The sequence below is a fragment of the Botrytis byssoidea genome (assembly GCF_014898295.1).
Source record: "Botrytis byssoidea strain MUCL 94 chromosome Unknown BBYS_006, whole genome shotgun sequence".
In the NCBI taxonomy this organism is placed as follows: domain Eukaryota; kingdom Fungi; phylum Ascomycota; class Leotiomycetes; order Helotiales; family Sclerotiniaceae; genus Botrytis; species Botrytis byssoidea.
This window is the reverse complement of record NW_024065847.1, coordinates 1654494-1680557: the sequence shown is the minus strand read 5'-3', so window position 1 is coordinate 1680557 and position 26064 is coordinate 1654494. Positions and strand designations below refer to the sequence as shown.

At 42.5% G+C, this 26064-nt stretch overlaps 6 protein-coding genes across 6 annotated transcripts; 1 reads left to right on the top strand and 5 right to left on the bottom strand.

The window, feature by feature from the left end:
- Positions 1–250: 250 nt before the first annotated feature.
- On the bottom strand, positions 251–2705 carry EAE97_003945 (uncharacterized protein; the record flags this gene model as incomplete). The annotated part of the gene is made up of 4 exons (XM_038874457.1): positions 251–958; positions 1079–1970; positions 2047–2413; positions 2471–2705. 4 exons carry the CDS (start codon positions 2703–2705, stop codon positions 251–253), a joined length of 2202 nt encoding a protein of 733 aa, XP_038735066.1.
- Positions 2706–3795: 1090 nt separating this feature from the next.
- On the bottom strand, positions 3796–4277 carry EAE97_003944 (uncharacterized protein; the record flags this gene model as incomplete). The annotated part of the gene is made up of 3 exons (XM_038874456.1): positions 3796–3942; positions 4027–4166; positions 4250–4277. 3 exons carry the CDS (start codon positions 4275–4277, stop codon positions 3796–3798), a joined length of 315 nt encoding a protein of 104 aa, XP_038735065.1.
- Positions 4278–4508: 231 nt separating this feature from the next.
- EAE97_003943 (uncharacterized protein) lies at positions 4509–7675 on the top strand (the record flags this gene model as incomplete). Its single annotated transcript, XM_038874455.1, has 3 exons — positions 4509–6057; positions 6117–6273; positions 6409–7675. 3 exons carry the CDS (start codon positions 4509–4511, stop codon positions 7673–7675), a joined length of 2973 nt encoding a protein of 990 aa, XP_038735064.1.
- Positions 7676–11527: 3852 nt separating this feature from the next.
- Positions 11528–13560, bottom strand: EAE97_003942 (uncharacterized protein). The gene is made up of 3 exons (XM_038874454.1): positions 13193–13560; positions 12618–12974; positions 11528–12535 (listed from the first exon to the last, which is right to left on the bottom strand). Exons 1-3 carry the CDS (start codon positions 13337–13339, stop codon positions 12338–12340), a joined length of 702 nt encoding a protein of 233 aa, XP_038735063.1. The 5' UTR covers positions 13340–13560; the 3' UTR covers positions 11528–12337.
- Positions 13561–14825: 1265 nt separating this feature from the next.
- On the bottom strand, positions 14826–20294 carry EAE97_003941 (uncharacterized protein; the record flags this gene model as incomplete). Its single annotated transcript, XM_038874453.1, has 4 exons — positions 14826–15004; positions 15123–19422; positions 19485–19766; positions 19827–20294. 4 exons carry the CDS (start codon positions 20292–20294, stop codon positions 14826–14828), a joined length of 5229 nt encoding a protein of 1742 aa, XP_038735062.1.
- A 3746-nt stretch (positions 20295–24040) lies between these two features.
- On the bottom strand, positions 24041–26031 carry EAE97_003940 (uncharacterized protein; the record flags this gene model as incomplete). The annotated part of the gene is made up of 3 exons (XM_038874452.1): positions 24041–24167; positions 24218–25359; positions 25411–26031. 3 exons carry the CDS (start codon positions 26029–26031, stop codon positions 24041–24043), a joined length of 1890 nt encoding a protein of 629 aa, XP_038735061.1.
- Positions 26032–26064: the final 33 nt, after the last annotated feature.

Sequence of the window (26064 nt, the reverse complement as noted above, 5' to 3'; positions counted from 1 at the left end):
TCACTTTCACAGTGCTGCAATATCTAAACTCATTGTGTTACCTCCGTTCTTATTCTATATTGACATTTCTCTCATTCACCAAAGTGATTATTCTATGATTATTCCAGTATCGACTCCTCGACTACCTAGATAGTCACACTCTTAGCCACAGCCAGCCATAGCTATACTATATATTAGCGATTTACTATTACATATACTCCAAATTCCTCACACACTCTACCCTTTCATCCCAAGAACATTATTCCCACCCTTAGATCCAATTCCCATCCCTCATACTCATACGGTTCTCAAAACTTTCCGGTGAACCCCCACTTCCGTTCTTCTCCCTCAATTTCATAGCATTAACTTCATAATCACCAGAGACATTTCCATCATCATAATCTACTCCAACATTCTCTCTTCCCCTTCGTTCACTTAGACAATGCTGATGATGTAAAGTCACCAATTCCACTGCACCACCATCTAAGCCCCTATCTACATCCCATGCATTGTCTTCAACATCATATTCCTGCTGGGGTGAGTCATCATCATCTTCTGTCATACTCAACTCCATCATTTCAGCCATTCTTTCCGGAGATAACAATCTATTCTTCAAATTTTCCCTCTTTTCTGGTGTTGAACTCCAAAGTCTTTCGATTATAGTTTCCTTGGCGGGAGAGGGAGTACGTCGCATCCACTCCGATTCTTTGATAGGGGACGGAGTACGACGCATCCATTCTGATTCTTTTACAGGGGAGGGTGTACGTCGCATCCACTCTGACTCGGTAAGGGAAAGTGTGCCTGTGTTGTCGTCGCTTGCTGTGCTGATATATGATTTAGCGGTGATGGATTCTTTTCTTGGTGGGATTCTCAAAGGCGAGATATCATCTATTGAATGCCTCGGCTTACGTATTGTGACATTTGGAAGGGAGATAGAAGGTTGGACTGTTGATGATGAGATAATTCCTTGTCTCCTGGGCTATTTTTCAAGATTGTCAGTACAGTGGTTTCATCCGAATTTGGATGAGGTAAGCAAAGAAGGCAGCCAGAGATTAGACAGGGGAAGAATGAGATGGATGAAATTAAATTGGAGCCATACATCAGTTCTAGAAGGTGGTGGAGACAAAGCGGATGAACCTTCAAAATTATATTCCTCATCAAATTCGTCTTCTTCACTGTCATCCCCGTATTCGTTAGATATCTCAGAAACATCCGACTCAATAGATATTGCAATTGCAGTTCCAATGACTGGATCGGGAGACGGCTGATCTCTATCGATATAAGATAACAAAGAAGGAGTGACAGATGGTGCACGAGATGTTGCTGATGCACGCGAAGCTGCAGATGAAGTCCGACTTGGTATATCAGGTAATGGTCTAGTATTGTACTCACTAGCCAACCATTCATGTGAAGATGCCAATCCAGCTCCATCAATGGACAGCGCTGAAAATTTTGAAATTGGCATGATTTTTCTCTGGATACCTTTTTCTCCAGATGATATATAGAAAGGATCGGGCTCCGTGGCTGAATTAGAAGAAACAATAAATGCATCTCTATGATCCTTCTTGACCGTTAATAACGAATCTAGTTGGCCTGTGTCCAAGATTCGAGGCATCCAAGGTTGTCTTTCATCAGAATCGTAGGGACTCCCGCTAAGGTCGAATGGAGGGTAGGCAGCTCGGAGAGAATCGTGTACTTGATCGCTAGTATAAACTTTGCCCAAGTATTTTGTTGGAGTATGTGGTGATTCAGTTCGTTGGTCCGGTTGAGGTATAATCTGACTTGAAGCCATTAGGTGCCTAGCCATAGCTGGTACCTGTGCTTCGAGAATTCTGGGATGGTTAGGAGGTATAAGATGCAACTTTTCCAGGTGATCCCAACTTCTGTAATGAAATTTGAATGTTACAAATGGATTGTCTTTCGCATCCTTCAAATGCCAGTCGTAATATTTCGTATCTTGAGGTTTCTCTACAAGGCCATGAGTAGGCATGCTGAATGACATTAGCCAAGGTTATTCGAGCAAACGATTACACGGCATAAGCGTATACAGCCCGTTGTAAAACTTACATAACACCATACTTTGACTGATCTTTGTATTGAGCAAGCTGTGGGTTCCTTCTCTTGCGACCGCGAGCGCGAAAGACCTTGATCTCGATCAAACCACCATCATCTGCAGCAGCACAGTCTCCGTTCTCCTGGCTGAAAAAGAATGGTCTGTATTCTGTACCGGGATTCTTGTAAGTTGTTTTACCTTCCATGTAGTCCCATTCTACACCTGGTTCGAACAATGCTCTCATCACCTGCCCGCTCGGTCGGTTCTTAGTATTTGTTCCCCAAGATGTAACATGTCGGCCATTCATATATAACTTGAAGTAGAACCATGGACCTTGATCTGCGGCGCCGCCGACATTATAGCGTATAAAAAATCGAGATCCTATATAAGTATTAGATGTGCGCGCGCATTTCATCCTTCACCTTGGGAGGCTTTTACCTGATGCTGATGGTATATACACCGAAATAATTGAGGACTGTCTACCAAGTAAACGATCGGCCTTGCTATCATTAGATTTAGTAGCTGGTGAATGACCATGGCCTTCGAAAGCTTCTTTGTCCAATTTTGGTGATCGAAATGTGAATTGAGTACTTTCTGGATGCGGGAACTCTGGATGCATTTTCAACTCCCATTGCGAAATTATGTGCAACTTGATCCCTTTATGCGCCGGCATCTTGATGAAATTGCCAGAAATTGGATCTTGAGATCTGAAAATATTGAAGGTATTGAAATCATACAGGGAGATTTATTTCACAGTTTCATTGTTGACGCCCAGAATGGATGTGAATGGAGAATGAAGAATTGAGTGAATGGGTGAGCGAGTTGATTGAATCAAAGTGTATGAGGAAATAAGACTTTGGAAAGACGTATGATATCTTGAAGTGAAAGTTGCTGTATGAAGAAGTAGCGAACTTCACTTTACTTAGCGGACGAGAACCAATACCGAACATCACTCCAAACACGTAGATTTACACTTCTCTTAAGTTTTCAACATTTTAATGTCATCCGTTCTTTGTAAGATGAGATTTCCAAATGGCAACATATGGAATATTCATGTCTCCCGTGTTGCTGTCACTCATCTCCCAAGTATAGCTAGTATTTGAGGTGGAATACAAATGATATAGCGAACATCCCAAGGGACAAGATTTTGAAGTAGCCTTGCAAGAAGCTGAATCGCAAGTCTACCTCAAGCAAGAAACATGTTTCCTTTCTCTCACTTGTAACAGTATCGAGTACCAAGCTTTCGATCGGCTTCCGTCTGTAAGACTATCCTTGAAAGGAAAGGGGGAGCAAACCAGATACGCCGGGAGAAACCTCGTTCTTTTCCTCAGAGCTGGGTCATGAATCAGTAAGATCAGTTTTTTCAATGGAGATAGTACATTTGCTTCGGATTCTATAAAATCCATCCCTAACTCCGATATTGACGAACTTATCATGATCACCTACCAGTTTTTTATGTTTAAGTTTGGCCGTTTGGTACTTACACGTAACATGAGAGATGTTTCTACGTGACTGAGATGGCTCCCAGAGAAAGTAGTAAGGGATTGAAATATTCACAAACAGGACGCACGAGGTCAGAGAATTATTAACTTACCAAACCGGAAGTGCTACCCTAAATCCTTCGTCGAACTCTTCGAATGGACGTCAGTAGCCATTCTAACATCTGTCGTCCAAATAGCAGTAACAAGGATTCTGTTTCAATTACTGGCATTGATCATGATCGCTCTTAATGTACAACGTCCGCCAAATCCTGCCTGTAAATCTCACTTCATTCCCAGCACTTTCTTGGTATCTTCTTCCTTATCCAGCAGCCCCAAATTTCTTACTACTCCTGCCTTCGGCGCATCATCTCGAGGGTTCGCTTGTTCAGCTTTGTGATATGCGGCTTGAATTGCCATCGTTCTCGCGTGCTAATCATAGAGATAATCTGGTCAGTAAATAATTCTGGGGCTTGCTGTCGGATACCGCCAGTTCCGCGATGGATAAGTACCGACCTCCTTCTTGTGATGTAGGCACTCGTAGTAATCCTCTAAGACAGGCGCGCACACCCTCTTTCCTGCATCACTCTCTGTAGAGGTGTTGACGACGTAACAAGCTAAGACTTCTTGCCAGAATGGAAAGCATCGGGAAGGACCTTGACAGCAATTTGTTAGCCATTGGGTTCATTCCAAACACGGAACATCTGCCATTTGTTCCTATGAATGATTTAACACATACCCCCACTAAGACCGTAACCTGATGCCATCTTTTGCGTTGAATTGTGAAATTTGGAGGGGTTGAGGTTGTAAATGTGATGTTCAGTTACAGCATTGAATTAACGCTAACCATACAGGGGTAGTATGCATACGTGCCTCTTATATTAGGCTTGAAAGCCAGATAGCGGGAACTTTCTAGCTGCTGCTGTCCGACAGCTTGGTTTATCTAACATCGGAAATCCAGTTCCTGAAATTTGGGAATGCTCGACCGAAGAGTAGCAATGGCAAACCCAGATTTGGAACCTGCTATGATTCTATGGCTTGCTATAGAATTTGCAACAAAATCAGATTTACGACTTCTACGAACTCTTGTATCGCGACATCGAAACATTCTACGAAATGACCTTGTCTTCCGCATACTTCTTACCCATCTACCAGAAAGTTTGGAGTCTTCCAAATATGTGCCATTTATAGAGGACATCGTATCAGGTAAAATCATAGACGACTCCGAGGATACTATTATTTTGGACTCAATCAAAGGCATTAACCCCGCAGAAGTCCAGAAAAGGGTCAAGAAATTACATCTCCTTCCTCTACGATGGAAAGATGCGCCGTCGGATATTCTCGACGACCACCTCGTTATGTTTTTGATACACCGCGCATTACGAGTTGACGAAAATACCGGCTTACTCAGTGAAGTTCCAACATTATTGGCTCCTTTCTTATCATATTCATCATATCTACGAACCTGGACAATTTCCACCATTCTACCCCTCCTTCGTCTCAATTACGAATATCACTCAGGTACCCAACCAATACTCACCATACGCGAGTTTGAAGCTTTAGATGATGTTAAAGGAACAAAGTACTTGCTTTCAAAGACAGGGAAGGATTCAAGCACATCGGGCGAGGAAAATCAATCCGTAGGGCGAGATTTGCGTGGACTGACTGGCCCATGGCTTTATGGAGATAATAGATGGAAGCGAAGAAAAGTTCAGGATAACTCCACAGAGCATTTCCAAGCAGCAGCATCGTTAGAAAAGGCAGGAATTATAAACCATAAGTACGCTGGTTGGGAATTGGTATTTGCATGGGTCACTGCTGAAGCAGGTATATCTTGGACAACAGCCGTCAAGGCAATTGAACAATGGGATGGGCCAGGAGACGTAGATTTGGGAGGATTTGAGGATGGAACGGAATGGTTAGATGAAGAAGATCAACGTCATTTAGAACAACGATATGCAAAAGCTGCTCTTGCGACAGCTTACCTTATCCCTGAAAGCTCCATCGAAGCTTTGGAAGGCGTTCATCGTATTCTTTCCAGAATTCTTACATTACTTGATATGGATAAGATGCCTACATTGGAAGCAGCAGCAGCTATATTGACTCCTATACCCACCTTTGAGGAAAGTTATTTGTACCGAAAGAATGCAAAACATCTTCGAAACAATCATCTTGAAGAGAAGAATACCTTGACGAATCCAAATGAATCATCCATTAATTTAATCAAAGCATTACTGGTTAGTGCATATCTCCTCACTAGAGGAGGAGAGGGGTGTACTGTTAAGAGAGCTGGGGAGCTCGCTTTACTCCAAGATGAGCATGAGCAAATGATGGCATTCAGGGGATTAATCTCATCGTTCGGTCATCGTTCTGGTTCTGATGATCGCTTCTGGATCAAAATGAGGAATGAGTTGTTATGGTTGCGAGATTGGGGAGCTGAAGAGTTTGAGGGCACCGTCGATCCGAGTCAGGGAAGGGGTGTTTTCGGTCGAATCCACAAAGAATCAATTGAGGTAGAAGCCTTTAAGTTGCTTCTTGTAAATGCCCGTATGTACCGTATCTACTTCTACCATGCCACTTCGATTGTTGATAATCTTTTCATTTAGGATATACCCTTGCTCGATCTATCTATGAAACTCCAGCGGAAAAGCCTATCCCAGAAGAGTATTTGCAACACGCCATCTTTACTGCAGCTGAGAATGCCTACGATAATGCCACAAATCCTAACAAGTCAAGAGGCGGAGTTAAAAAATGTGACGAGATGTAAGTCTTTTCCCTTTTTATAGTGGGACCACGTGTCCAATTTTCTTCTCCCTCCAATCACCGTTCATGGGACGGAAAAAGAAGATTCTCCATGCACTTACGATCTCATACAGAATTTGCTAACTTGTGTGTAAGTCTCAATGCATTTCCAGATACAATAAAAGGCCACCCTCGAGCTCAAGAATTACGCAATCTCATTCGAGTAACAGATGAAATAGGCCGTTACAGTTTGGTGTTGAAACAAGGACAGCCATTCAAACCAGTCAGCCTACGAGTCAATCTTGATCCTTTGTCAATCCTGAACAAAATACTTGAACAGAATGACAAAAGCTATACACAAATCAATGATTTTGTACGTATGGCTAGAGAAATGGCTGAGGCCGGTTTAACCATACCAATTCCAGACGGATATCCAACCACTCCCGATTTGAAATTAAAGATCGCCGAAAAACGTGTTATCAGTATGTGTATTGACATGGCTCTTGCGGAAGATGATTTTGAAACAGCTTATTCTTACGTTGTCACTCGTCTCAAGGCTGTTGGTCGTCAAGCGCATACACGCATGCCAGAGCTTGAGCGAAGAAATACGGGATGTATTGGTCAACGCCCACCTAGACCAATTGATGATTGGTCATGGCGTGCAGCTTTACAAGCTGGCAAATATCGTAAAAATTCCCGAACTACACGAGCTACTCATCTCGGTAATACCAGTGGAAACCCAGAGATTAGGCATCTCCAACAGAGAATGGATTGCTTGGCTCAAGCTCTACGATTGGCGCCACGGGATACTTTACAAGAGGTTCTAAATGCATATCGTAGATGTGAGGAAGAGCTTGAAACAATGATCAAGGAAGAGGCAGAACAAGAAGAAGCTTGGGATGAGAAAGCCGATGATAAGAACATGCCAGGCGGTTATGCTGCTACACCTGCTAGAAAATATTCCAACGCCAGAACCCCTCGAAGAAACAAGAATGAAGAGGCACCTGTGTCATTTTTCGATCTTTCAAAGGAAAGTGTCACTCGTGCTCAAACAGGGTTATCAGCGCTATCAATGTTCAGAGGAAAGTCACAACGTGCGGAAACGATGAGTGAGAGCCATAATGTTCCCAAGCAAGCAGAAGTTCCCGGACCGCCTGCAGATCTTACTAGATCTTCAAATGGGCGAACATCATTACGGAAGAGAGATCAACTTCGTAATGCTGCCGTTGGCACTTTGGCTGGTGGAATTGGTTGGTTGATTAACGCGCCGCCTGTTAATGCTAATGCTACATCATCTGAACGCGGGAGTGTTCATTCAAGGAATTCTAGCGGAAGTACTAGTAGAAGTCACGAGGTTCCTGCAGTAGAAGATAGCAAGCAGGAAGATGAGGAAATTACTTGGGATGATGAAGATGCTTGGTAAATAAAATGGGAGTTCAATTCTTTTGTAGATATGTAACATATTGGGACTTGGGAGTGGTTTCATACCTACATACACATATACACAGGCGCTATGGTTCATGAGGCCACGAAAAATCACCAAGAGCTGGATGGGATGGTCTGATTGGAAAATGGGAGTATTATTTATAATTATTCTAATTTGCTCTGTATTTTATTTCACCGAAAACAATTGATATGTTTATCATCCACCTTACTTGGTGTGCATAATGTAAATAGCTAGCGGTTGATGTTATGATGTTTTTCAACCTTTGTGGTTCACTTGCGTTTAAGGTCGTCAAAATCATGTCCCTGTAATTCCCTTGCGTCCAGGCTGACGCAGTCGATGATCTTGTACCTGTCACCGTCGGCCCAGTTGAATTGAATGGCACTGGCATCGTGAGCACAATTGTTCTCCCGCAAGGAAGTATCCTTTTTGGTGAGTACCTTTTGATGGTTCAAAAAGTGACCAACCAGGATACGAAACAAATGGACAAACGTTGGAGAACACCAAAAAAATCAACCTCAAATTATACTATCAACTTTTTCATATTTCATAATAAGTTGCATATGGTGAGCGGAAGGTTTATTGGACGTGCATAGCTTGCTTGTCAAGACTGTCCTGACACAATTCAATTTCTAAAGATACCACTATTGTTGGAAGGAAAACTTTAATTACTATTTTAAGAATGATGTTGTCAACTCATAAGAACAATGGCAGTATCTGCAGTACCAAGAACGGCCACCACGAATCAAATTGTGGATGTTGGTTTCATTGTCCTCCCCAAAATACAATCGGTCGCCCCTACCTGCGCGATATGGCCCTCGTACGTTGCCAGTTGACTCCCCTTACAAACTGTGCTTTTCCGCCACACTTTTTTGAAATATTTCCAAGCCCGAAGATTACCACCGAGACCTTGTAATCGAAGTTTGGATGAAAAGTTCGTTGTTCCTCCATGCTATTCCCTCAGAGTGGAATTTACAGAATATACTTGCTCAAAGCCATGGTAAGCAAAGAATATCAAAAACGAAGTATAGTATCATCAAGACATATCGCCGAAGCTCCAAGCTCCAGTCAGCACATGGAAGTAGCTGGCGAACAATCAGTAAATACCCAACGGTTCCCCAGCGAAGAGCAGATACCAGTTCTCTTGGACTTCCAAGTTTCAACACCGTTGCGGAGTTAAAGTGGATTAGTATCTGCTTCTTGCTGAGAAGCCGGTAGATCCTTACAGGCTATTCGCCATCCGCTTTTATAAACTGATTATTTGTTCGATCTGTCATCTCGGGAGATTCGTAAAATTAAGAACGAGTCACTGTTTCGTAGCGCGGTCTAACGCGGGAGGAACTATTCCTTTGGAGATTTGGGCTCATCCTAGTCCGCGGTGACATTCAGCAAGATTTCGATCAACTGAGATGAGCCGGATCTCTAGGGGATTTGGATATCGTCGTGAGATTTCCGCCACAAGATGGAAGTCTTGAGGTGTATAGTAACATCGCAGACCTTGCACAGAGTGGAAGGCTCTCAGCCGTCTGCGTCATAGCGAGAGGATCTGGTATAGGATTGGCAGTATGGTAGGCGGAAGGTAGTTTTGTATGAATTGAGGTAAGGCTCTCATGGACTCGCATGGTTTTGTAAACTCAATGTTTCGTCGGTTCAGCAGATTCTCTGCTTTTGGTAGCAACGAGCAGGCAAAGAACGGGATTCTTGAAGCGGGGTGATGCACGGCGGAGAAATTGTGGGAAAAATTTCTTCTTCATGATTGAGAGCTTCAGTGGCCATTCAGATTGATCCCGCAGCAACGAGACGCAATCGTAGGCCGGCTACATTTCCATCTGAAGGCTAATGAGGCCTCAGGTAGACCTATCTATCATTGCCGTGCTCGTGCACTGTAAGACATCTCGCTGAAGTTTGATAGAATCAATTATGGTAATCAGAGAGCGGGCAACGCCTTGCTCGGTCAGGGCAGACTTGTCATGTAGCTCTTCGTCTCGAAAAGAAAATGGCAGCAGAAGAATTTGTGATCCCTTCCTTGTTGATATGAAGAGTTTTGTAAAAACAGCGTAAGAATCTCGATGAAATTGTTTATCCTGTCAATCCCGTTAGTTCCAAGGGTTGCAAATGTTTAAAAATGGTATTTGCGAGTACATACTATGATTTCCCGCGACTGATAGCAGCCTGGAGGGGCGTTCTTCAACGTATCGCAGTGGCTTACACACTTATCAACCTCTGGTTATGACAACCCACCATCCGCAAATGGGAAAACGCGAGTCAGCTACGCCTCATCGACGCAAATAGCAGCAGGTACATTTCACGAATCTTCCGTCACATCGGGAATAGCGGGTGTGGAAGATGAGAGACAAATCTTGATTTACTGATGTGTTTGATGAGTCGAGTCTGATGATGAAGAGATTTTGAAAAAAGAAAACAAGCGACATATGACTCAGTTTCTCGTCGTTTGCGTACTACAACAAAGAGGTGACAAATCACTTCGAATGTTCCTGAATTTTCACTTGAAATAGCGGCGAGTAAATGTTGTTTTCAGCAATGATTAGATAAATGTGACCAAGTTGCTATGGTGAATAATCACCATCGGTACGATGCCAAAAAGGTTGAATAACCTACTTGATCTAAAAGCTCTAACAGAGACGTGATAATACAAATTCTCATGGAAAACAGCAGCAAGATCGAAGAATGTGAAATTATGCTCACGTGTGAATTTTCGGGAGAGTGAGAAATAGGGGGGGCTTGGGAAGATGTGTCAGCTCAAGGTACTCTCGTGATGAGAATGAGATGGAATAAGATGCTCGCAGGACGAAGATCCCTTGGAAAGTTTGATAAGATGAGATAGGTAATTCTTTTAAAAAACAAGAGAAGCAAAAGTGGAATCTAGCTACACGTGCCACTACCCATGTCACATCACATCCGCGCGTCTCATTTTCCCCTAGTTCATTCACTCCAGCCCTGTTTCTTGATTGGAGGCGACTCGTTTCCTCCTACTAGACAAAGCCCTAATCTCACTAATAGCGTGATTAAAATTCCGACTAGTGTTTAAAAACTATCTTTATCTCTTCCTTAATCCCCAGACCCAATTTTCCAAACTTTCTCTAACTACTCTCTCCTATTTCGGAGAAACAACGGCTTTACTTCGAAGCGAAAATCTGCAAAAGATGGTGATCCACAATGATTATTCTTGGATAGGTGGATTAACGGTAATTGTTTCTTATAATTCCTTCAAGACTTTTGCAAATACCTATTATTTATCGTTGCTGATATGTTTGTTGCAGATCAATAGATCGATACCAAAATCACTTACCTCGCCAGATTTCTCGCACAATGGGAGATTATCTCTTCGGGGCAAGTCGCATCAAGCATATCTTCTTGTCCCGTTTACTTATGCATATGAAATAGATTGTATCGACAAGGAATTATACGCAAAAAGATACCTGGAGTTTAACCAAGACGGTGACTGTTCCGAGCACGGTACTAGCGGATACCCTGAAAAGCCACCACAATCAAAAATGGCGGCCCCAGGGCCTTCTGATTCGTAAACGGACATCCATCTGCCCGAAATAGAAGTTTTGACAGCCAAGGTATGTAAACCACCAGCAGCTCCATCAAAAATCCGATCAACTTAACCTTTTGCTTACAAAAGCAGAGCAAGTGGTTCCCTGAAATATCTCACCATGCGCATAGTGTTCCGACCCTCCCCGCTTCAAGGCACCATCATTCCGATTTCTACACACCATCTACCGAGTCGATCACATCACAAAACCCAATTCGAGTTTCCCTCTGGGATCGAAGAGATTGAAAGATGGATACCCATACTACATCGTAGGTACTCACTATATCCTTCTTTTCCCACCATGTCAACAAGCGTCCTTCGCTACAAATTTACGCATGTTTACTAATAGCAGACTATAGAGTTCAAATACCATGACCAAGCTTACATATAAGGGGTGGGCGCTCCTCTAAATATACAGGAAGATGCGGACGCCCACCCTCCTGGAAAATACATGTGGATGTGGAGTTCGGACTCGCAACCGATAAACCCAATTAACTCTAACCTCTAAAGTTCGAGAAAAAAACAAGACTCCATAAACCAAAACGGCGGAGAGACAAGCAAGGAATATACACAACATCTACCGAGTCGCCACATCACTGAACCCCGATTTGCGTTTCCCTCTGCGAAAGGGAAGAGAAGATGGTGAGAAATGTATACCCATAGTATTCTAAGAAAAAATGGTGGCAGCATGATCATGGCGCGACTGTTTACTAAAAATTCATGAGAGGGGAATTCCAGCTTGCTGGTTCTGGGGTGGCAAAGGATGATTTTACGAGGAAGTGTTTCGTCTTTGGAAAGTCTCTTATCAAATTAAGGAATTACTTCTCTCACATTAATGAAGAAACTGTGTTGAAAACTCGGCGTCTTGATGTTGAGGGAATGTGAAGAATCGTAGCGACTTGTCGTAAATCTAGCCCCCAAGATATCTGAAGGATATAAGAGCAGCCTAGTTGACGCAATCTGTATTTGAGTATACGCTTTCCACAACGCTAGCACCCACCCACCATCCCATCATCCCTATCATTCATTTCTCCGAGAAATGTCATGCTTTCACATCCCATTCCTACTCCTCATCCCCACCTCTACACCCTCCTCGCCGTAATAAAAAGATGTACTTCCCTATCACACTCCGCCTCTTCCACCGGTTCAAAAACCGCCTTCTTCTCCCTCACAATCTCAAATCCGTTCTCCGCCAACACATCCTGCCACCCCAATTGAGTGTACAGGAAATTCGTATTCACGTCCCCCATGAATTTTCCCGGGACATTTTCCGCGTAGCGCTAGCGCGGTAATTGCATAATCAGTATTGCTATTACTGCTAATGTCGATAGCCAAGAAAGAAGGGGAGAAAGAAATAGCCACCTTATCATCCGAAAGCATCCCCTCCTCAAACCTCAGCGCATCCTCCGCCGCAATGGTCCCAATAAAGATATACCCCTCCCCGTCCCCCTTCACCCAATCCCTCCACCTCGCAATCGCTTTCTCCATCTCCTCTCTCGTAAAATGAAACATGGACAGAACAATAAACATGCCATCGTATTGCACACCCTCTCTCGGTGTAAAGTCCAACATACTCACGAGGTCGAAGGTTCCCCGCGGAACATTGTGGCGCGAGCGCTCGAGCATCTTGGGTGAGATATCGATACCGTGGAGTGTGCGACCGGAGTTGGTGACGGCGAGAGAGGTGGGAATGCCGGTTCCGCATCCGATGTCTAGGACCTGTGGAGGGAGGAGGTTAGTCAATTTGCAATAGGGTTAGAGAGGGAAACTTGAAATCCTCGGTGTGATTTTCACGAGGGAGGTGTAGTGAATCGTTATCCAACTTCTTTGAGAAAGCGAATAAAACTATCTCTCTCTCTTTGCATCAATCATCTCCCCATTTAAGAATTGCATGCACACATGCACAATACAAGAAAAGAAACCACCCAATCTCTTACCTTCGCATCCCCCGGCAGCAACTCCAAACTCTCCTTAATAAAATCCAACAATCCCTGATCTTGCGGATAATACTTCTCATATTTCTCACTAATACTATCGTAGAATTTTGGTGCCACATCGGCACTGATGGTATTTGGGGTCGGCATTATATATAAATATATATGTATATATCGATGTATATATCTTCACGAAAAACAAACAAGCAAACACAAAGTCAGAAAATAAAAAACGACTCGACAATATACCGCAGAAATTGAATATATATAAAAAAGAGAAAGAGAAAGAGAAAAGAAGGAAAAGAAAAAAAGAGAGAAACGTCAAACTCTTCACCTTCTTGTATTCATACATACAACACAATACAGTAAACAAGAAACTGTAGGATCTCCGCATCTTATACGCAAACAAGCATCATTCCGCAGAAACGAAGAAGAAGAAAAAAAGAGGGGTAAGAAGCAAAGAGGCGTAATAAATCTCACCCAATTGGAGAAAACACACACACACACACAAGTAAACTTTACTCACAAGTTTTCTCACAAGTAACTATCGTTAAATAGTGAAAGATCTTCTCTTCAAGCGATCCCCTCTACACATCCCAACTTCCCAACTTCCCAATTTCCTCTTTCAGAAAGAAAATGCATGCAGCGAGCTATCAGTTCAGTTTAGTACATCCCACGACCATCCATCCCTTTCAAAAACTTCCCAAACTTCGCAAACTTCGCAAGCTTCGCTACGTATCCATCTATCTATCAACAACAGATCGCCAGCAGCGCCAGCATCGCAGCTCGCGCAGTAGCAAATAGTAAAAAAAAAAAAAAAAGAAACGTACTCGAGTATTGCAATTGCCTATTGCAATTGCAGTGCATATTGTATGTTGCATTGCATATTGTATGTTGCATTGCATATTGTATGTTGCATTGCATATTGTATGTTGCATACCTGTATATGCATTGGATATGTATGTATGTATGCATATATCCGAACAAGCGATCCAATCATCCACCCATCCACCCTATCCATCCTATCCAAATCTTCATCCATCAAGATTACTTTCGTATCTATCTATTCCTGCATCTCCTATATCCTCCCCATCTATCCGAAGTTCTCATTTCCGCTGATCAAGACTTCAATGCAGTCATAAAAAAAAAAATCCTATAAAAAAACCCCCCAAAAAAAACAGTGAATTAGAAATAACCACATCCACATCCATTCTAGATCATCATGACTTCGGAATCTTCGCCACCAAGACAAGAAGTCAAGTGAAGTAAAGTCAGTCACTAAAGCAAAATAATATAAATAAGTATAATACAAATGACATCTTCCCATCTCAATCATAGATAGATAGCTCAAGCAAGCCAAACTAAGCCAAGCCAAGCTCATGCCCATCCATCCATCCATGCTTCCATGCTTCTCCTTTAAATTTGATCTGCGATTGAACTCTGAATAGTCTCAAGTTGTCTTAAAATCTCTTTACTTTTCCTCTCCACTCCTTTGCCCATTTATTCTCCAATGATGACTTTCCATTTGCAAATCCCCATCATAATATTACCAAGCAATCGTACAATCCATATCAATCCACCCATTTCCACCCATTATCCCTTCATAATACCCATATCCCCTTATATCCTCATACTTCTATGCCATATCCACATCTCCATCTGCCATAGCCAACCTCTCTTTAGCTGTCTTTGCCTTTTTACTTCTCCCACCGCTAGCAGTCTTTCTACTCGATCCCTTTTTGGTACTAGAATCACCTGCAATTGGTGTTGCAGTACCACTAGGTCTATTAGATCCATCATCAAAATGTCCTTCGCCTATTCGCCATAGTTAGTAAAAATTCTCATAGCCATCTCATGGTCCTCATCTCATCCTCCTTCCCAAGAATGAAAGTAAACCATGCTATGCAAATCTAAATATGGAATCGAAACTCACCCTCATGATAAAGATCCTCCAAACTGCCAGCACCCTCCTTGGCCTTCTTTCCTTTACTCTTACCCTTCTTATTTAGGTTAGGGTTCTCAGCTTCATATCTTGCCTGTTCAGCTGCCTTCCTCTCAATTTCCGCAGCTTCTTCATCATCCACCAACCACATGGCAATATCCTTGGTTCTATTTTCTTTACTTCTGGCGTTGAAGTCTACACCACCACCAGCACCACCAGTCATAACAACCTTTTGAACCTCTTCCTTTTGAAGTGCTCTCTTACGAATGCGTTCTTCAATAGTACCACGAGTAATCATACGATAAACAGTAACTTGTCTCGTTTGACCCAAACGATGAGCACGATCCATAGCTTGACTATCAATTGTAGGATTCCAATCAGAATCATAAAAGATGACTGTATCAGCACTTGTAAGATTAATACCCAAACCACCAGCTCTTGTACTTAACAAGAAGATGAAAATTTCTGGTCGAGTTTGGAAATCATGAACAGTATCTCTTCGATCCTCAAGTTTGGTAGAACCATCAAGACGAAGGTATTTGTAATTGCGATATGTTAAATACTCTTCCATGAGATCAATCATACGTGTCATTTGGAAATACAAAAGAACACGATGACCACCTTCCTTGAGTTTGGTGAGTAAAGCATCAAGCTTAGCAAGTTTACCAGAATCAGTAACAAAGCGACGCATTGATGGTACTTTGATATTGGTGAAGCGTTGTTTTTCGGAGGTAGGTGCTGGTAACATTGGCGTGGGCGGATAGAACGATGGTGAAACCTTAGAGGCGATAAATGCCTTTTCTTCAACAGGTGAAGGACCAAATAAGGCACGTCTCATGGAAACATTGAACAAAATCTTTTGTCTCTCGAGGACGGCACCTCGACTAGAACAATCGACTTCAATAGGAGGAGCGGTTGCACTTGGTCGACCACACTGTTCCATTCGGCTTATACCAGATTCATCCCAAACATTCTTAGCCACATTGAAGAGTTTGTTGAGGTATCCCTCATTTGTGACTTCAGCAAGAGGCTTACGATCTTTTCTCTCGACGATTTGAAGCATAGCATGAACTGGGGTGTAGTTCTTGTCTTCCTCTTCATCGTAGATAATGCTAAGCCTACCAAGACTTTGTGGCTTCTTTACAATATCCACAGCACGAGCAAACACATCTTTACTCGAAGCTGTAGAGGCCTCTTGAACTGAGGTATTTGCAAAACGAAGCCATGAAAATGCGCCATCTTCTTTGGAACTGTCAACGATGTTCTCAGGCTTCCAAACATTGAAAAGTGTTTCCAAACATTTGGCCTTGACACCGGCACCTTCATTCTCTTGTCCAGGCAAGTCAAGTCGTCCGCCTTCACGCCAGATTAATCGAGGTAGAGAGTACTGAATCAAATTACGTGCCGAGTAAGCCATGGTAATATTAGGACCTTCTCTCAAGAATGAACCGGCCTCGGCAAAGTAACTAAACGATAAAGGCGAAGTAGTTTCGGCACGCTCGAAAAGATCAGGATGATTACAAACCTTTCGGAATTGCATTACCAAATTCATCAAAGTACCAGTATCATTATCATCTCCAATTGTTGCCTTCTCGATGAGATCCATGATACTGATTTGATTTCGAAGGTTGCTGTAGTATGCTCTTTGACGATAAGTAAGATCACAGAAGATATCTTCTTCAATCTTATCACCCAATTCCTTTTGTACATGCTTCTTAACACGACGAAGCATAAAAGGCTTCAAGATCATGTGCAAACGTTTAAGTTGATCCTCGTTCAGTTTGGTGTTACTTTGAGCGTGACTTTCGATATCCTTAGAAAACCATTCACTAAACTCGTCATGAGAATCGAACAAACTAGGCATGATGAAATGCAACAGAGCCCAAAGTTCTTGCATATTGTTTTGGATTGGTGTACCGGTCAACAGAAGACGATTTCTGCAATGGAAGCCAAGTAGACTCTTCCATCTAGAACTTTGTGAACTCTTAATAGCTTGAGCCTCATCCAAGATCATGTATTGCCACTTCATCTTTTGGAAATAAGCGACATCCGAGACAACAAGCTGATAGGATGTAATGAGGACATGGAAAGGAGCTTCCTCGGTATAAGTGATATGCTTGCGATCCCAGAATTTTCGAAGGACTTTTCGATCAGCTGCTGTACCCCAGTAAGGTAACACCTTCAACTTTGGAACGAATTTGGTAATTTCTTGTTGCCAATTGTGAAGTGTTGATGCAGGAGCAACGACTAAGAACGGACCCCAGATACCATGTTTCTCCGCCAAGTAGGCCATGACCGAAATAGATTGAACAGTCTTACCAAGACCCATCTCATCGGCCAAGATGCCATTGATTCCTTGTTCGTAAAGATTGACAAGCCAATTGAGACCCTTAAGTTGATATTCTTTGAGTTGAGCTTGAAGCATTTTAGGTTGTTCAATATCGACATCTCCCATACCGGCAGGATTTTGGAAGTTCATCTCCCCATCATTATCCATAGCAGGCGCATCATCTTGTTTATTGAACGCTCTGGCCTTATTCTGAGCTTCTTGAATAGCATTTTGAGCATTTGCCATAGCTGCAGCTTTCAATACAGATTCATCCTCAGCATCAAAGTCAAGATCTTCAAAATTCGTGACCTTTGCAGGAGCAGAACCTTCAGGTAGATCAATATCATCTGTTTTCGAATGATTTGGCTCGGCCGGTGCCGCAACATCAGGGTGATCGGTGGACCTCTCAACCTCGTCCGTCTTGATTTTCTTGCCGATGAAATGGGAGTAAAGTTCAGTCTGTGAAATAAGGAAGTTGAGCTTCCTCTTTTGTCTATTCGCTTCACGATCGGCTTCGGCTTTCTTGGCACTCTCAATCTCCTGTCTCTCGGCGGCTCTTCGAGTATCGCGTTCCTCACGTTCGTTACGTTTCCAGAAAGACATCATCTCTCGCATGACACGTTTGGCGCGGGCTTGAAGATCCTTGGTGCCCTTGTTTGTTCGTAGTTGCCATCGTTTGGCTTCCTTTGAGGCTAGAATTGCAGTCTTCTTCAAATTCGATCCTCGAATAGAGTAAGAATCCATAGCCAATTTGAAAACCTTGGGAACCTCTTTTCGGGCGAGATCTTTCCAGATTTGATCATAGACAACGTGAAACATTTTCGTATTATGTTGGTCAACAGGAACAGGGGGAGATTCTTCCTTGACTTCTACCGGTTCTGCTGGTGCCTTTAACTTGAGCTTAATCTTTGTGCCTCCTTCTTTCGATGGAAGTGGCTTCATGTCTTTAAACTCTGTCGCATCCCTAATCGGCATGAGTGCTGGTGATTCACCTTTATCGATTGCCTCTTGAGCGGCTGCTGCCGAATCCTTCTCCGCCTGCTTCTGTTCCTTGGACTTTCTAGGTCGAGCACCACCGCGCTTTGGTTTCTTGGTTGAATCAGGATCCACAGCTGTAAACGTCGACATACTACCGCCCTGCATATTAGGTTCCATAGGCGAAACTGCTCGAATCTCTGGACCCTTATCTCCTCTAGCAAGTACCAATTTAGTCTGCTGTGCCTTCTTCTCAGCTCTCTGGGCATCTCGAAGGAACTTGTTTCTATCTTGATCATCCAGTGCTTCTTTAGCCTTGGCCAACGCAAGTTCCTTTGCTTCCATGTTGTGCTGAACGGTCTTCTCGCGACGACGCTTCCTCTGCATATCCTTCTTACGCTCCTTTTCTGTTTGGATCTCATCGGCTTGGACTTTGGAAATGGCTGCATCTCCTTCGACCTCTCTATAGCGCTCCTCACCCGCTTTAGCATGCTTCCCCATCTTCTTGGTCATCAAGTTGGAATAATCAGTTCGACGCTTCTTGGTTTTGGCGATTTCAAGATTCTCGACCTCGATTTTTCGTTTGAGTGATCGTGTTTTATACAGCTTCTTCTCTTGGGCAAATTCCATGTCACTATCTTCCGGTTCTCTATCTAGCTTTGACATCAAAATAACAATGTCCCTTTCTTGATCCTTTGTGAATGGTTTAGGTTTTGGGGCAGATTTCGCTTCTCCATTTGCCTTGCGCTTTGCGGGTACTCGTGAGGTTGTAGGTGGTGGAGGAGCTGGTGCGATGGAAGATTGTCGAGAGCTGGGGGCTGGAGAGGGTTCCGGCTTCAAGGCAGGCATAGCTTGACGTGAAGGTTTGCGAGGTTTCGACACGGCGGGTGTGGGAGTGGGCTGAGGCTTTGGTGTTGGCGTTGGTTCAGGAGCAGCGCTCGATAATATACTCGAGAAGGACATTGGGTCTGCTGGTCTGCTTGGAGTCTGAAAGGCAATGAATTAGATGATGTTGATAAAGGTAGAAGATGAACATAGTTTTGACTTACACTAGCTGGTACAGGTTCTTGTTTGATGACTGGCCTGTCATGCTGTACTGGCCCTCCAGTTATCCCATTGTGCCGACTAACTGGTGATTCCATCGTGGTCAATCGTGGCGATTGTGTGACTGGAGGAGGTACGCGACCTTGTGGGTGCGCGTGTGAGATGGGGGATCGCGGTGGAAAATGAGAATTAACGGGAGATTTATAGACGCCGTTATATTGATTCAGAGAACCACTCGCAGATGATTCGGGTGGCTGATTTTGGTTGTATGGATAAGATTCGCGATTCTTTTGTAAGGTGTTAGGAGATGGATTATCCTTTTCGTGGGTGTGTGGGAAATATCTTACTTGTGATGTCTTAGCTTCCCTATCGCTCCATATAGATTCCGTAACCGTAGGGCGTCTCTCACTCGAGTCGGAAGTCGGGTCGTAGTAATTGCTGGGTGATTTTTGATCGCGTTGATAAGTAGAATCTCTTTCCTTTTGATACAAAGGGGTACTTAAGCCCAAGGCTGAAGTTGACGCTGTCGGAAGAGGAATGTGTGCTGGTTGTATAAGTTGAGGTGCGGCAGTTGGCTGATGATATTGATTGAATGGTGGAGGTACGCCGGGTGAGAAAGTTGATGGATTAAGGATTGAACGAATTTCAGTTTGTGATTGTTGTCTCGGTGAAGCAACGTCGTGAATTATGTTTGAGCCGCTGACGCTGGTTGTGCTTGGTCCATTCATTATCCCATCTCGCCTTATTGAAGATACAGCCTCTTCCTGCTCATCTTCCGCCCGTCGCATCACTGTAGCATGAAATCTCGAGTCCATATTTGAATTTGGCACCCCTTCCGCTCCCATATATAAAAGCGTGTATTAAGTTTATACTTTATCGATCTAGCGCTCCATGGAGAAAATTCCGAAGGGTTTGCGATGCGACAACGAGAATACTGAGGAGATTCGAATTTCTTGAATTGGGATTTGGAATTGGTACAAGACGACTGGAATGATTTCTTTTTCTTGATGGATTATTGATACAACGAAATTAGAAACTTCTCTCTTATCACAATCATCAATCACTTTAAAATAAAAAAACATCCAAGATGGGAAATTTCATTCCAATGAATCGAGATGTACCCAAGTACCTAGTAGGTCGAATATATTGGATGATAAAGGTTTGAGTGAATTGATCAAGGAAAGAAAGAAGTAATTTGATAACAATCGTGGGTATCTAGGCAGGTAGTCGGTAGGTAGGTTGGTATATTGATACAATACAGATGATTGGAAGTATCTTGATATCGATTGCCGTTTCCGCGTCTTCGAATTGTCAAATCGTTCTCTTAATAATATGTTGGTAGGTAGAGGACAAGAGGAAGTTGATTCGAATCGATTTTTGAGTTTGAGTTTGAAAGATCACCATACAATTTCTTCAGCTAGCCAGGCAGAAATGCGCGCGCGCGAGAGAGGGAAAGGTATGAAAGAGAAAATGATTAATGAAGTCAGGTAAGTTGTAAGTGAGGCTTAAGGAGAGTTCCGCAAATTGGGTTGTTGGTTAGATTGATCGATCGATTGATTGATTGATTGATTGATAGATAGATAGATGATTAGAGAAGAAGCAACTTATCACGACATTCCATGTTTCCCTTATGATGTTATGGATTTCCTTGGAAGTGTTACCTACTACCTGATTACCTAGGTAGGGAGGTAGATATAGAAGATATACTTATGATCCAAAGTACCTAGGTAGGGAGGTAGATATAGAAAAATCAAAATATCATGGAAAGAATCGATCAAAAATAAAACCAATTCCTTATAGTTATCGTATAATTTTTCATATTCGAATCAAAATATAAAATATAAAATATAATAATAATAATAATAATAATAATACATAGTTTCTCAATTTCTTGGGGGTCACAAAGTATAATGCCTCATTCATTCAAAGAACTGGACTTTATTAATCTCACTCACGTAGGTAGGTAGATAATAATAATAAGTGTAGTTGGGAGTGAAGCGTTGTTTTGTTCCATTATTTTCGTCACACCCTTTGGAGTGAAGTTTGGTGGGAGTGAAATAGAAATAGAAATAGAAAGGTGTGGTTTGAAAGCTGCTTTCTTTTCACGTTATGACATCGTAACTCTGATATGATTGGCTAGTGAAGTGGTCTAGAATAAGAAATCACCCCTGCATAGGTAGGGAGGTAGGTAGGTACGGAGTAATAAGTACGAATTATGAAATACGACTGTACAAAGTATTACTAGGTATACCACGAAGTAGGTAGGTAATAATCGTACGGAGTAAATCATCCATCCATTCTGGAGTCTGGATTCTGGATTCTGGATTCCTCAGGTATGAATACTCGACTAATCTCATAAGAAGAAAGGGAAAAGAACATTTCTCATAACGTGGTTTAACACTGAGTGCACTATATCACCGAGTGCATCACTTCAAAATATACCTAAATTAATCTTTTTCAATAACGTGGTTTATTAGTGAGTAGATTATATCAATAAACAGATCATTTCGAAAACTATCTAAATCAAGCTTTTTAAAATATTAATATTTTAATAACCAATCATTGTTTTCTTGAATAAAAGATTTTAAAAAAAATTTAAAATCTAGGTTTTCTATTAATCTAGTTTTTATAAAATAATTTTATTGTTTTCTAAAAGAAAAAGGAAATTGTTACGATTTTCATTACAAAAAAACTATTTTTATAATAACAACTTTATAAATTCGAATTTCTTAAAATTAATTAGATTTTTAGAATTTTTATATATTCAAATATTTTGTATCAAATTTTCAGAAAATTATATTTATAAATAAAGAAAGTACACGATTACACACAAACGAATTTTGTATATAAAATAAGTGACCCGCATACTGATAAAACACGTTATACTTTTATCACGTGTAATTACTAAATTAGCTTAGCTTAGATTAGCTAATCCTGGGCCGATATCTTGGCCCTTGGCACCATTCTAATTCTACATCTTTTATTCCACACTTAAACCTCACAGAATACTACCCAATCCATCTAACATCTATCTTCACTACCTCTCATCCCTTCACTCTTCCACAATCATCCCTTTTCTTTCTTTCTTTCCTCTTTCTTTCCTCTATCCTCTTTCAATTTCTTTCTTCACTCCCACTTCACCATACCACCATTCCATCCCATATTATTTCCTCTTTCCCTCCCTCCCTCAACCCATCTCAACCCATCTCCTCTCCCTCCCTCCCTCAACCCATCTCAACCCATCTCCTCCCTCTCCTCTCCTCTGCTCTTCTCTTCACTATCCAGCCTCAGCCCATACCCCACATCCACCAGGTGATCCATCCCCATCCCCGTCCCCATCAACGCCACCAACACATTCCCCGTCTCGCCCGTCCCGCCCGTCTGGCCCATTAACCGAATACACACATTACTCTCTTTCTACCCTCTACCCCCTACCCAGCACTCCAGCTCTTCTCCCTCTAACCCCATCCAGCATGATTTCCACTGAAATACTCAAGTATCATTAAATTCACATTTCCTCGATTCTTCTCCTTGGAACCAGCGCTTTATTAAATTTGAATATAACATAATGTAACTTAACTTAACTTAACACATCTATCTATCCATTCAATCATTCATTCATTCATTCATTCATTCATTCAATCGTTCATTCACTCTATTCTCCCAATCCACAATCTACAATCCCTATCCACAATCCACAATCTACAATCCCTATCCACAATCCCAATCCACAATCTCAACAACAATCATCATCATCACTTAATCACCTAATAATCCATCCATCATAGAAATTCAGAATCCAAACATACACATACCCCCCTCCCCTCCCTCTTCTTCAGGATAACAATCAAAACTCAAGGTAGCTATCATTCATCTAACCGAACCTAACCCAACTCAATCCAATCCAATCCAATTCAACACAAATTACCTACGAGCCTACCTACAGAAATCATCAAAAAATACCTTACGTACACTCCAAATTTGCCACTGTTGTAAAATAAAAAAAAGCTATCCATCACCCTCCAACATGGTCTGGTGAACAGTTGGCAATCTGTCCAACTCTAATTTGCTGATCAATTCCTCATTCCTTTCCCTTCACTTTGCTCTGATGTTTTGATCCGCTCATTGTCCAGTATTGAATACGAGATGGGGTACAATGTAGATACCTACCTGCGCCATACATCTCAGCCCTATCAATCACAAATCAAAGACTCGAGTCAACATTTCCCCATTGTATAAACATTACAATCACAATTCATTCATATCACTCTTCAACCATCAAACTCACAAAATTAGGTAATAATGTTTCATTCTCTCCAGTAAATTCTGCACCGAATTAACGCCATCTAAAACAGACTCGCATTCTATCCCACCAAAAGAAAGCGGTGTTTCATCAAATCATGCACCGCCCTAATCCCTCCGCGGCCTCCTCAATTTCGGGTCATGAGAGGGATATCCTTGGTGAATGCCACCCCCTATGTGTAGTCGTCCGTAGATGCATCAATCAAACTTTTGTTTTTGGACTGAATATTGTACGGAATTTGGTTCATATATAGTCACTTTAAACGGCACCTGCAGAAACCATCTTCTTTCTCAAGTGGTTCTTGTACTCGGCGATAGTACCATCCCATCTCTTGATGGTTTGGTTCTCGCAAACCATAATGTCCTTGGCAATCTTATCGAGCAATCTATAGATAATTAGCATATGATTCGTTCAACTTGTACCAAGAATGCTTACCTGAAATCGTGAGAAACAACGACAACACCTCCGGTGAAAGCATTGATAGCATCAGCCAAACTGTCAATGGTAGGAATATCCAAACCGTTGGTAGGTTCATCCAACAACAACATGTTTGGTCCATCGATAGCCAACAAAGCAAAAACAATTCTGGACTTTTGTCCTTCGGAAAGAGTACCCATCAATGCGGTTTGTGATTCACCACTGAGACCATACTTTCCAAGTTGTTGACGCCAGTATTGGTAATCTTGACTCTTGGAGGCATACTTGTCTCTGACGAAGTCCAATGCGGACTTGGTGAGATCCAATTGTTCAGAGGAATGTTGGGAGTAAACACCCATCTTCAAATGTGTGTGACGAGAAACAGTTCCTCCAGTAGGAGAAAGCTTTCCGGTCATAAGACGGAGAAGGGTAGATTTACCAACACCGTTGGGTCCGACGAGAGCAGTACGGGAGTCCATGTCAACACCAAGATCGAGGTTTCTGTAGAGATCGTCCTTGGAATCACCGGAGTATGAGAAAGTAACATCATCGAAAGACAAAACTGGTGGTGGAAGCTTCTCAACATCTGCGAATCTGAAAGTGAAGACACGATCCTCCTCAACCTTTTGAATGAAACCATCGGCCTCCATCTTGTCCAAAATCTTTTGTCTAGATTTGGCTTGTCTGACCAAGTTGGCATATGTACCAGCTGAAGCGATGAATTTCTTAATGTGAACAATTTCATCTTGTTGCTTTTGGTAAGCCTTCATTTGGTTGACTTCTTGTTCATATCTAGTCTTGGCGTAAGAATCGTAGTTACCACCGTAGTAGATGAGTTGTCTTGAGCGCATATCGATCATGTTGGTGCATACACCGTTGAGGAAATCCATAGAGTGGGAAACAAGGATGAGAGTTCGGTCCCATTTCTTCAAATATTCTTCCAACCACACGCAGGCTTCCAAATCCAAATGTGCAGTAGGGTCATCGAGAAGGAGAAGGGAAGGCTTGACGAAAAGAGCTTTGGCCAAAGCGACACGCATACGCCATCCTCCAGACATGTCCTTGGTCTTCTTGTGGATGGTGACCTTGTTGAAACCGAGACCAGTCAAAATAAGGGATGCACGAGTCGAGAAAGTAGATGGATCCATGGTATCCATGCGCTGTTTCCGTTAGCTAAGTACACAATAAATCTTATCTGTGAGAATTCTTACCTCGTAGAGGTCCAAAAGGACTGGAGATTCTGGTCCTTCCTCTTCCAACAAACGCTCAGCTTCATCATCGAGTCTCTTCATCTCGTTCTCTGCTTCTCTGACAACCCATTCCAAGGCACCCAAGTCACTAGGAGGAGCACCCTCGTTTAATAAGTAGATATCGATGTGATCTGGAACAGGGTATTCGCGCATGTCGATAGCCTTGAGAAGAGTAGACTTTCCGCAACCGTTCTCTCCCAAGAGACCATAACGACGTCCATATGTAAGTTCCATGGTTGTATCGTTCAAAAGGACACGACCGTGGAAAACCAGCGATGCGGAGGTAATCTTAACGTCACGACTTTGCTTGAGGGAGCTGAGAACACCAGTTGTAACACGATCAGAGAGACCGTGCTTATCCATTTGTGCTGCCAATCTCTTGACTTCATCCATATCCTTTGTCGCAGGTTGCTCCTCATCAGGGAGAACATTTCCATCAGCGTCGGTGGCTAATTCGCCAGGTGTTGTGGTACCAGATGCAGCCTTGGAGCCAGCCTTTGATTTGGAAGCAACAGTCTTCTTTGCTGGCTTTCCTTCGGCGGCTCTCTTCGCATCACGAGCGGCTTTTGATGCTGAAACCATGTTGATTAATTATTTGAAGTTATCGTGATAATA

Excerpts from the sequence above, each read along its gene's own strand:
- EAE97_003942 (XM_038874454.1), bottom strand. The coding sequence starts at position 13,339 with ATGCCGACCCCAAATACCATCAGTGCCGATGTGGCACCAAAATTCTAC. Across the intron at positions 12,975-13,192 it reads TGCTGCCGGGGGATGCGAAG|GTCCTAGACATCGGATGCGG; the intron begins GTAAGAGATTGG and ends CTCCCTCCACAG. Across the intron at positions 12,536-12,617 it reads GGATGCTTTCGGATGATAAG|CGCTACGCGGAAAATGTCCC; the intron begins GTGGCTATTTCT and ends TTACCGCGCTAG.